Genomic DNA, 11,532 nt, shown 5'->3' with positions numbered 1-11,532 from the left:
TAATATATTAGAATGTTGGCTGTACTGTATGGAATGAATAATGACGCGGCGCGACAATTTTGACGCGATACGATCAGTAAATTTAAAGTATTTCTGTTTTTAATGTGAACATTTCTTAAGAATATATACTTTTTATCATTAACAATATTTGTGAGAACATTTTATTTTAAATGTCGTTTGATGCAGGATTACTTTTAAATAATGAAATGATATATGTTTCTATGGCATAACCTAATAAATGGTTTGTATGTAAGTTATACTAAAGTAGTGTATGAATATAAAGTGATTAATGTACACACAACTACTCTTATTCTGTGATTATATATTCGTGTCATGTGTACACATATATATTGAAAAATTCGGCTTTATTATTTTTATTTTATTGTGATATTAAAACAGCATGAAACAAACGATACTGATCCAAACAGTCATCACCTGAAAGAAGGAAGTTAATAAAACATATATTGACAATATAACATCTATCAATGAGAATATTTTCAACAAAATGAGTGAAACGATTGTAACAAATGAAATTTCTGAGAGTAACGGTGGAACAGAACAACCGACTTACAATGGAGAAACTGAAGAACATGCCAGTAATTTTTTTATTTTAATTGTATTCAATAACTTATGTATTTATTAAGATTATTTATTTAAAAATTATTATGTACATTTATATGTCAAATTATTATGTATATCAGACAAATCACCAGGGAGTGCAGAAGATAAGGCACCTGATTCATTATGCGATAATAGTGTTAAAAAAAATACTGCCATCATTGGTACTGGAAATAGTAATGTCAATGTTACTAATAGAGCAAAAAAACGTAAAAAAACTCCAAGAGATGCTACAGCTCCAAAACAACCTCTTACTGGTTACTTTAGGTAATATAATATCAATCACTTCTAGAAATGTCATTAAAGACTATTTACTTTATTTACTGATTTATATAGATTCTTAAATGATCGGAGAGAAAAAGTAAGAAGTGACAATCCAACTTTATCATTTGCTGAGATCACAAAACTTCTTGCTTCAGAATGGAGTACATTACCAGCAGATCAAAAACAGGTTAGAATATTATTCTTTTGACCTTAAAAAACTAAACATTCATTTCACAAGCAAGATATTGTTTATAGCAATACTTAGATGCAGCTGAACAAGATAAAGAACGATATAATCGTGAATTTAGTGATTATAAACAAACAGAGGCATACCGTATTTTTTCCGAGAAACAGTCTTCAGAGAAACATACTGAAAACAAAAAAGAACGGAATGGAACAGATATAAATACTGAACAAAATGTGAGTATTTACTAAAATTGTATGCAATTCTGTACATTTATTAAATTTACTAAAATTGTATGTAGTTCTGTATGTATAGATATGTCTCCAAGATAACAATAAGAATTGTATTTGTAAAAAAGACTTAAAAAGTATTATTATCTAGGACGTGCAACAAGACAAGGACAATGATTTCACAGGTTTTGATATTCCCATTTTTACAGAAGAATTTTTAGATCACAATAAAGGTAAATAGTATAGATTGAATTATATATATATTACCAATGTATTATAAAATATACAATTTTATACATATTTGACTGCGTCTATGTTGCATATGCATCAATGTCTTTTTACTGTTAACTAGCATGTGAAGCTGAATTAAGGCAATTAAGAAAAGCCACATCAGATTATGAAGCACAAAATGCTGTACTACAACGACATGTGGATAGCTTATATGCAGCTGTAAATCGTTTAGAATCTGAAACGAATCAACAACGTACAACAAATCAAGCATTACAACGCCATTTAGATTCTTTACGTGCACAATTAGCAGGGTGTTTTGCAACCATTCCTTTACCAGGTTATTGTTTAATTAATCATTTCGTTTGTCTAATATCGTGGAATAAAAAATGTATAGTAAAAATGATTAATAACAATGAATGATTGTTATTACATAAATTTTAGGTACACACGAAGGTGCAACATTACAAAATATTGATAATTATGTTGAAAGGCTTGAGTCATTGTTGAGTAGTAATACAGAACAAACATTACGTAATGCCGTTCGTAACGCTGTATCTCGATTAGAATTAATTGGATGACGATCGCCCCCCCGCGCTACAACTACACCATTAAAACATCATCGTTCAAGACATTCGCATCGAAAATAGCTGAAAGAATTATACGAACACAAAAAGTATATGTACTTCAGTTAATAATTTAGTTATTCCTTATAACTAATTTACATATTAAATGAAATTACTGTATATTATGTAAGAAATATTGTGTCGGTACTATAGTTCACTTATTATTATGGAATCTTACATACGATATTAGTCCCTTTTTTAGGTTGATTTCCTATCGCTAATATGTGTAAACAATTATGTTCAGCTTGTTTTAAGTTAATTATTTTCATTATTTTAACATAATGTAATAATTGCTATATTTGCAAATGTAAGTTATTAGATTTATCGTTTCAAAAAAAAAAAACAAAAAAAAAGATATTAGAATAATCTATCTTTAAAATTGGTACAAAATTTAAATAGTTCTAATTGTACTACTTACTATTTATTAATAAATTTTCAATCTTATTACTGCTTATTTTCCATGTTCCGTATGAAATTTTGAAATTGGTTCCATGTATATCTGAAAAAAATACATTTAATAGGGATATATTGAAATATAAAAGCCATATCACAATATAGTTTAGAAAAAAAAAAATGATTTCAATTTTTACCTTAAAGATGCAGCATTAGGACGTTTATATTTTTCAAGATCAATTATAATAGATTCGATTTGTGGAAGTAAAACCTTTATAACACCAATCTTTAAAGATGCAATTGAACGCATAAATTCAAACAAAGACTGAGGATATGTTGTAAGATACCTCTGTATAATATCAGATAAGATGTTCATCAATTTTTCTCTGTAAATAAAAATGAAATTTGGGGTTATCATTTAATATAATTTCATTATAATTAAATAATAGATTTATACCTTATAAAAACATTCTCCTTATAATAATGATTCGTGAAAATGCTATTCATGAAATCAATAGCATGATGTTTATGTGGATGATGATCATGGACTTTTAAATAAGAAGTAATGATATGAGGTACGCAAATTGTTACAATTAGTTCTATTATGTTAATTGCATACATTTTACCTCCTTTTAATAAAGTTTTCAAGAGTAATGATACCTACAAAATGAAGAGTTATGAATAATGTAATTAGATAAAATAATTTTATTAATAATCTCTTAGAAATTTTAATATATACATACCAAATGATTATGCTTATGCATATTATTTTCAGACGATATTGTAAAAAACAATGTCATAAGCATTTCAAAAAGAAGATGTGAAAAATCTGCTTTCGCATCGTGGAAACACTTCAGTAATGTATCAGATACTTTAAAATTTCCACTACTATCTTCTGTTATTAAAATCGAAATATATTGATCAAATAAGTTTCTAGTTAATACTTGTAATGAAATATCACTTTTAATATTCAAAGATTCTAATCCAAGGATTATCATAGAAAATATTCTTTTACACAAGTTCTTGATATAACATTGAGGAGATTGTTCTGTTGGAAGGGCAATTTTATGTAATAAAACCTTCAACATGCTGTTTGCTTGATTCTATATATAAACAGGATATTCATTTATAATTATATTTATTAATTAGAAAACTACTAAGAATCATTAAAAAATTGTAGCTCTTTAAACATATTTTTATACCTTCACATAAAACATAGGTGAAGAACACAGAATTAATGTTCCTACACATCTATAAATCCAAAAAGCAAGCTCCGTTTCTTGAGATTCTTCTGTTATAGATGAGAGTATCCATTTATCTATATTATTGAAGTACGATCTATATCTTATATCAAATTGAACTTTTTGTTGCTCATTCTAAAATATTAGAATGTATATATATATATATATATATATATATATATATATATATATATATATATATTACTTTATATATATATATATTACTTTAATAGTTAGAATACACAAATAATAATATTAATACAAAACTTACAATTAAATTACCTGTAGTGATTTTCGTTTTTTCATTGAAGACATTATAAATATTAATATAGCTTCTTTATTATTCTTGAATTCATTAAAATCCTGATTTGTAACAAAAATTTCTCTAATTTCATTCAATTGAGCTATATAATTTTGTAAAATTTGTATTTCTGTCCAATTTTCATCATATCCCAAAATAGAACATTTTATCCATGCCTAGTATACAAATTAATTTTCAAATATTTAAAATAAATATTATATTTCAGACAAAAATATAATATAAAATAAAATTTTATGCTAACTTGTATAAGTATAAGATCAAGATTTTTAATCTCTTTCTTTAAAAGGTGTATGTCTTCTTCTTTTTGAAGTATTAACATTAAATAATATCGTGTGATTCTAAAAAAAAATTTATAAAAATTTAATATTTATTTAAAAAATATATTCTATTATGATAATTTATATATATAAACAGAAAATAAAATTACCTTATATCTTTTACAATTAAAGATGTTGCAAAATGATGAAACAAGGATGCTGCAGAATGTTTGTACTTTTTTGCTAATCCTGGCTCTTTAAGAGCATTTAACGTAAAAGCAACTGCAAGTTTTGCAAGATCACGATAATGATCTCCAATAAGTAACGGATCAAAAGCAAGTTGTCGTACTCTACAAGCAACGTTAGACCACAAAGCATCTAGCATTTTAGAAACATATTCTGTAAATGAATTTGAATTAATTAATATATATTATAGTATAATTAAAACATGACGATATAAAAGCCTAATTATTATTGAACATTTATATACACATAATACCTAGATTATTATTGAACATTTTCAAATAATTGCATTTTTTGAAAATGCAGATTAGAATTTTGATTACAGAATGTACTCTATTTTTTGAACATTCTAATAAATAACGATCGATCCAACCACCGATGAATAAATGTTCACCTAATTCCAATGTTGTGTCAGATGAAAAGATAATGTCTAATATATCAACAAAATTTATCATCATGGAACGAGACGTTTCATCTTTATGACAACTTATGATATTTACCTATTATAGAAATGAATAAATACAATAAATAATGAATATAATATATTATAACGTTTCATCCATCTATTACCGTTTCTGTAATGTTATTTATTACATGGGTGAAATTCAGTCCAAGTTCATTGAATAACAATAAGATAACTAATCTTCCTTTCCAAATTAAATTACATTTCCTGGCATTTTCATTATTGATATTGTGTACAGATGGTAAAAGATCAAGCATTACTGTAGACTATAAAGAATCATAAAATTTTGAATTATTAAAATATCAAAAATATAATAATAATAATAATAATAATAATAATAATAATAATAATAATAATAATAATAATATTCTTCATAAGACTTACTACATTTAGAGTATCTGCAGTTACAGCTAAAGTAAGAAACAGTGAAAGAAAATTGTATAGACCTGTTTCAGAAAATTCTTGGACTTTACTCTTAGAAAATTTAGAATATACACGACCTTTGATTTGATTCCAATACTTTGTATCGTTACTATCATAATTTTTTTTTAAAAAGGACCCTACAAAAAATGTATATTTTATATATATATATATATATATATATATATATATATATATATATATACAATAGAATTATATATATAATTATATTAAATATTTTTTACCTAATAATCTTAGAAACATTCCATAACTAGACTCTTTCACTTGTTCAAAATTACCATCAATTCTGTCCTTAATATGTTTAAATATATCCATGGGAGTTTTTCTATCACAAAAAAGGATTTTTTTAAGAAAATAAATAAGATGTATGATAATGAAATTAGTGACATACTTTTCAAGAGATAAAGTCCATGGACCAGATGTTTGTAATAAAAAAGGTTGATCTAATCTTTTATGGAAACAATCCCATAAAAGAGAAACAATTGGGATTCGTGATGGCCACCAATCTGTAATTAAGATACGTAATAATGGTATCATTACTTGCAATTCTTCATCTATTTCATCTCTTTCGCCATCTTTTCCACCTTTAGAAACATAAGCTTTCAAAATTTTTTCAACTTGTTCATAGTTAAAACGAATCTGTAAAAAAATTTAATGAATCAGTAAATTATATTAAAGCATTTGTTTATAAATACATTATTTGTATATATTGTACATATTTGCAAATTTATATTAAATTTATATACATTACCCGGGAACAATTAGTATGCAAATATATACCATCATTATTATAGCCATATAGAAGAGTAAAATGATATATCATCCAAATACAAAATAATTCAGGATTCTTGTAAGTAAGCAAAGAACATTCTGTGTCTTTATTCCAATAAATCAAACTGTTCTGATGTTTGCTTTCATCTAGCATAGTATTTATACAAAAGTTTATATGATCCCAAAATGACTAAAACCACATAAATGTGTTAATATATTAATATACAATAATTAAAAATTAATATGTTATTATTGTGCGAATAAAAAAATAATTACTGTGATTTGCATTCTATTTGCTAATTCATCAATAAAAATTTGAAGCATAAGCCATAGTTCTCGCATACAAGTACAACTGTATGGTGTTTTTTGACGTAAATCTGTTAAAGGAATCTAAGAAAATATAAATAATTTATATCAATGTGAATTTTATACATTTTTTACATAAATTTTCTTACCCTTTCGAATATTTTACATGAAATATAAATAAGATCACTGATAATTAATCTATAAACATTTTCAATATCATCTATGCCAGCTTCTTCAGAATATTGCCAATGTACATTACGCATATATATTAATGTTATATACAACCATCTTAAATCTAAATGAAGATGGTACAAATGAAATTCTGGTTGTACGCACTAAAATAAAGCAACATAACATTAGTATATATCCAAAGAATTTAATTTTTCAAAATAATTACCTTATTGCCTAAGTTGGATGCAGCATAATGAAATATAGATTCTGGAATATTTCTTAGTCTGCCAAGAAATCTTTTTATAGTTGAAAATAATATATCTAAACCTTCTTCAATAGTAGGATTTATAATTCTCAGTTTATAATAATCCCATTTTATACTATAATAAAGAGAAAAGTTAAAATAGCACAATAAAAAGGGAAATTAATTTAAAAGAAAAATTTACCTATTCATGTATGTACGCACATATGAAATAAATCGACATACTGCTTTTCTCATAGAAAAAAAATCTATACAATTAGTTACATCCAAAGTATGACCATAATTTTCGTATCTTTTGAATATCTTTAATTGCATTCTATTATGAAAAATATAATTTTATTATTATAAAATAACAAAAAAAAATAAATAACAAAATATGTTGATTTGATATCTTACTCCATGCATTTCACAAAGTGGTTAATATTTAATATGACAGTATTTGCAGGTACAATATTGTTGAAAAGTTCTATATCAACAGAATAGAAAGGATATTCTTCTGATGGAAAGAACACCTTATCCAATTCTCCGCTTAACAATAGACTTGTTTTATTTAATTGCCAATCATTCAAATTTACTTTTCCACAACAATTGAATGTTGTATCCAAATCCATTTTCTCTAAAAGAAATATATTGACTTAAGTACAAAAAATAATATGAAGTTTTATTTTAGTATACATTTATAAAATCTAGATAATGTATAAATTATTTTATATATATATTTAAAATATGAATTTTATCCGTACAATATACAAAATTTTCACTTCTAATAGAATATTATATTGTTTTTAAAAAGGAAGAAAGCACAGAAATACTTTCATAGTCAGGTTGTAGATTTTGGCGGTTTTTGCATCAGCCATATTTATACGTAATTTGCGCATGCGCAAAACTTCTTTCCTCTCCTAAAATTTAACTTCCATTATATTGTATTGTCAGTTTATTCTACGTGGAAGTTGATGTAAACTTTAACATATATTTTAAAAATTTATCAAAATTAAAGGAATTAATTAATTTATGTATTATTGTGATTTAAAATGAGTGAAAAAATCTTGACTTTAGAAGTTATAGAAAATGACGGTGCGTGCCTTAAGTGTTTCATATTTTGGATTATTTACATTTTTATAACCCAATACATTTGTTCATTTATTTTTTAGAGTTCTTTAAACAATTCTTGAATGATGATTTAAAGAATACAGAGATTGACAAAGTATTGTCAGTAGTTCAACAACTAAATAAATTAGGACAAGGTAAAGTGTTTATTTAGTTGGTTCATTAAAATAAATTATCTTTATAACTGTATTTTATAACTAAACAAATTTTACTGTTCTGATTTTCTTACTTTTCAGCTATTGAAGTTTTACGATCTGAATTACAAAACCAAGTACTTGCAAATTATGAAGATTTGTTATCACAAGCAATATGGGTTGAAAAATTAGAAGATGTACTTTCAATAATGCAAGCTCATGTACAAGTAAGTAGAAGAATAATAAAATTAAGGTAAAATGAAATTTAAAAAAAACATTTTTTGTTAATTAAATATTATTTTCCAGAATTTGTTACTAGCTGTAGAACGTTTACGTGGGAAAATAATAGAACCATTTAATAGAATTGAAACTCAAGCAATAGTATTGTCACGTCTTCATGAAACATCTGATCTTTTACGAAGAGTAGCAAGAATGCAACATTTATCAAAACGTTTAGGTTCACAAATGACAAATGTTATTCAAGGTCCAGATATAATAAAAGTAGCAAATAATTTACACGAACTTGGTACTTTGGAGTTCAAATAATTTATTTTAATTTTTCTAATAAAAATAAATTACTATATTTATTAATTTTATATAAATTTATATACAGAGCAATTAATGACGGATACAGATTTAAATGGCTTAGATATAATTGCTGACGATCAACAAGCTGTTAAAGCTCATAGGGCAGTTGTGAAAAGAGTAGCTACTCATACATTAACTCAAGGTTTACAGACAATGGATAGAGTTAAGGTATGTAAAAAAAAAAAGAAAAAAAAATATATATATATTTTTATTTTATAGATCATGATATTGACTATGACATTTGTAACAAATAGGTCAGTACAGCTGTACAGGTATTTCAGAACTTAGGGATTGTAAATGAAGCAATAGAAATAACTATTGAAAATAATTTAGCTAATATCAAGAAAAATACCATAGAATCTTTTGATGTTCTCCTATCTAAAAGTCAAGATATAATAAAAAAAGTAGCTCCAGGTCGTGCTTCAACACCTACACCAGGAACGTCAGGGAATTTACGTACACGTATTTGGGAAAATCTTGAAAGACTTTTTCAAGACACTTTGTTTGTGCAGTGTATACAAGTAAAAAATAACTTAATTAGAGTTAACATTATATATCTATTCACATTCAGTAGTATTAAAGGAAATACTTGTTCATGTAGATCGAATTATTACAAAAAACATTGCTGGAAAATCATGCAAAAGAATTCAATAACTTATCTGAAACATTTTGGCTGAAAGTTAATCAACTATTGAGTGAAGTACTTATTGCACGTGCACAAGGTAAAGGTTTTTCTTGTTTTTTATTTGTATTTAAATAATGTTATAATTATATTAAAATTTTCTAGAATCATCACTTGTAAAACAGGCCTTGGAAGGAGAATATCCAAAATTCTTACGATTATTTTTAGACTTAAGTAAGCGCTTGAAGGATAGATCACAAAGTTTTGGTACTTATAACATTAAGTATGTAATTGTAAACAATTATTCTAATCTGATAAAGTCAAATTTTTCTTTTGTAATGTACATGATAAACAATTAATTTTTTGTGTAGTCGTAATGTTTTGTCATCATTTGAAAATGCATACCTTTCTCGTTCGGTATCTCGTCTCTTGGATCCTGTACACACCATGTTCTGTGGAACAAATCTACCAAATCAAGATGAAATTGATACTTTAATTCGCACTGTAACAAAGTATGTAATTATATATAATTTGAATATTACTTCTTACCAATAAGTTTACTAATTAACTTTTTTCTTATATTTAGTGAACTGAGTGTTTCACTTGTTGATGATTGTTTGTCCATTGTGGTGGCACGTAATGTGAGCAAATCTATACGACTATTTTGTTTAAAATGTGAACAAGGATTAATAACAGGTGGAGAAGCAAGCCAAGTTATTGATTCACCTACAGCTGGACAACAAACCAATGTCACCTTAGCAAATTTATTACATTATCTTTCTAGTCAAATAAATCGTGTAATTGCCAACTTGTCATCTGGTTTACCAGTTGAAGGATCAACAATTATTTCATCAGCAATCAAGGAATCAGATGTATTAACAAAAAGTATACTTTCACCATTGTTAGCTTCCATCAGTGATGCAATCGAAAGTATTATTTTAACGATACATGATGACCCTGATTTTCGAGAGTGAGTTAAAATTATTTTCTCAATGAAACTCGTATATTTAACTAGACTTAAATTTATCCCGTTTTTATAGTACAAACAGTCCTATTGGAAAAGATATTTCTTGTTCATTATACATGCGTGAATTACAAGGTTTTATTTTAAGATCTGTAAATACATTCCTTATTCCTTATAAAAATCAAGCAGTGGTCACTGAATGGTAAGAAGTTTTCTTATAATTGTTATAATATAATATATTTTATTTTATTTCTTAACAAATTTAATTTTTAAGTTGTAAGACTGTAGCTTCAAGATGCATTGAATTATTTATGAGACATGCTTGTTTATTGAGGCCATTAACAGATTTTGGAAGAAAGAAATTAATTATGGATTTCACTCAGGTATGATTTTTGTAATATCATTACAAATATTATTTAATAAGAAGCTTACTAAAACAAATACATTGATTTATATTCAGATGGAGCTTGCTGTATCACCATTATGTGGTGGAGGTCAGTTAAGTTTGTTAGAACAACAACAATATAGAAGATTAAGAGCTTTAAAAGCATTAATATTACAAAAGCCAGAAGATATGGTACAAAAAGTTTTAGAAGATCCATCAGAAAATAGTGTACCGCCATCTCTTATCCTTCTACATTTATTTTCTGGTGCACCACCTGAATTATTGTCTCCACATCAGGTAAATTATTTAATTCTATAACCATCGCTTTATTATTTTTTAAGATAATTGGAAAAGTAATACGAGTCTTTAAAAAATGTATATATTTTAATTTATAGAGTGCAGGTTGGTCTATTGGACGATTATCTCAATGGATGGATAGTCATCCAGAAGAAAAGGATAGAATAGCTCTCAGTAAGGGGTCATTGGAACGTTATCAATTAACTATACAACAAAATAATATCCCATCTTTCCATTCTTTGTTTCCGCTGATGACAAAATTAGCTAATTTATATGATCATTACGTAGAATTATTTACGAATTATTAAAGTAAGGTGTAAATGTGATTAATATTTTATAAAAAATATGGAATTCATACTTCTACTGTACAAAAAAAACTACATTTTAATAATATGAAGTAAAAAACGAATAAGTA

The 11,532-nt window shown here is 25.7% G+C and overlaps 3 protein-coding genes across 9 annotated transcripts; 2 read left to right on the top strand and 1 right to left on the bottom strand.

Annotated features, from left to right (window-relative positions):
- The first annotated feature begins 37 nt into the window (after window positions 1–37).
- Window positions 38–2,475, top strand: LOC124422251 (high mobility group protein 20A). Of its 2 annotated transcripts, none has more exons than XM_046958466.1 (8): window positions 38–249; window positions 400–596; window positions 702–885; window positions 955–1,069; window positions 1,138–1,302; window positions 1,448–1,529; window positions 1,649–1,864; window positions 1,969–2,475. In XM_046958466.1, exons 2-8 carry the CDS (start codon window positions 506–508, stop codon window positions 2,103–2,105), a joined length of 990 nt encoding a protein of 329 aa, XP_046814422.1. In that variant the 5' UTR covers window positions 38–249; window positions 400–505; the 3' UTR covers window positions 2,106–2,475. The 2 variants fall into 2 exon arrangements, with proteins under 2 accessions (XP_046814422.1, XP_046814421.1); XM_046958465.1 differs by having other exon boundaries at window positions 38–241; window positions 1,969–2,474.
- On the bottom strand, window positions 2,202–7,875 carry LOC124422245 (protein MMS22-like). Of its 6 annotated transcripts, none has more exons than XM_046958450.1 (20): window positions 7,764–7,875; window positions 7,417–7,634; window positions 7,205–7,336; window positions 6,985–7,138; window positions 6,737–6,922; window positions 6,558–6,671; window positions 6,262–6,471; window positions 5,902–6,149; window positions 5,735–5,835; window positions 5,454–5,629; window positions 5,177–5,335; window positions 5,001–5,106; window positions 4,534–4,762; window positions 4,348–4,444; window positions 4,067–4,261; window positions 3,746–3,919; window positions 3,287–3,646; window positions 3,001–3,203; window positions 2,741–2,929; window positions 2,202–2,649 (listed from the first exon to the last, which is right to left on the bottom strand). In XM_046958450.1, exons 2-20 carry the CDS (start codon window positions 7,629–7,631, stop codon window positions 2,595–2,597), a joined length of 3,303 nt encoding a protein of 1,100 aa, XP_046814406.1. In that variant the 5' UTR covers window positions 7,632–7,634; window positions 7,764–7,875; the 3' UTR covers window positions 2,202–2,594. The 6 variants fall into 6 exon arrangements, with proteins under 6 accessions (XP_046814406.1, XP_046814402.1, XP_046814403.1 ...); XM_046958446.1 differs by having other exon boundaries at window positions 4,863–5,106; window positions 7,417–7,636; window positions 7,764–7,874; XM_046958447.1 differs by having other exon boundaries at window positions 4,863–5,106; window positions 7,417–7,636; window positions 7,833–7,862.
- A 52-nt stretch (window positions 7,876–7,927) lies between these two features.
- LOC124422248 (conserved oligomeric Golgi complex subunit 5) lies at window positions 7,928–11,526 on the top strand. The gene is made up of 14 exons (XM_046958461.1): window positions 7,928–8,094; window positions 8,172–8,264; window positions 8,364–8,488; window positions 8,568–8,787; window positions 8,875–9,017; window positions 9,104–9,370; window positions 9,451–9,571; window positions 9,637–9,754; window positions 9,843–9,983; window positions 10,058–10,441; window positions 10,512–10,637; window positions 10,710–10,818; window positions 10,896–11,117; window positions 11,216–11,526. Exons 1-14 carry the CDS (start codon window positions 8,052–8,054, stop codon window positions 11,423–11,425), a joined length of 2,322 nt encoding a protein of 773 aa, XP_046814417.1. The 5' UTR covers window positions 7,928–8,051; the 3' UTR covers window positions 11,426–11,526.
- Window positions 11,527–11,532: the final 6 nt, after the last annotated feature.

Source organism: Vespa crabro, chromosome 2 (genome assembly GCF_910589235.1).
Source record: "Vespa crabro chromosome 2, iyVesCrab1.2, whole genome shotgun sequence".
Lineage (NCBI taxonomy): Eukaryota > Metazoa > Arthropoda > Insecta > Hymenoptera > Vespidae > Vespa > Vespa crabro.
The sequence above is the reverse complement of the archived record's forward strand: the minus strand, read 5'-3'. Positions and strand labels throughout refer to the sequence as shown.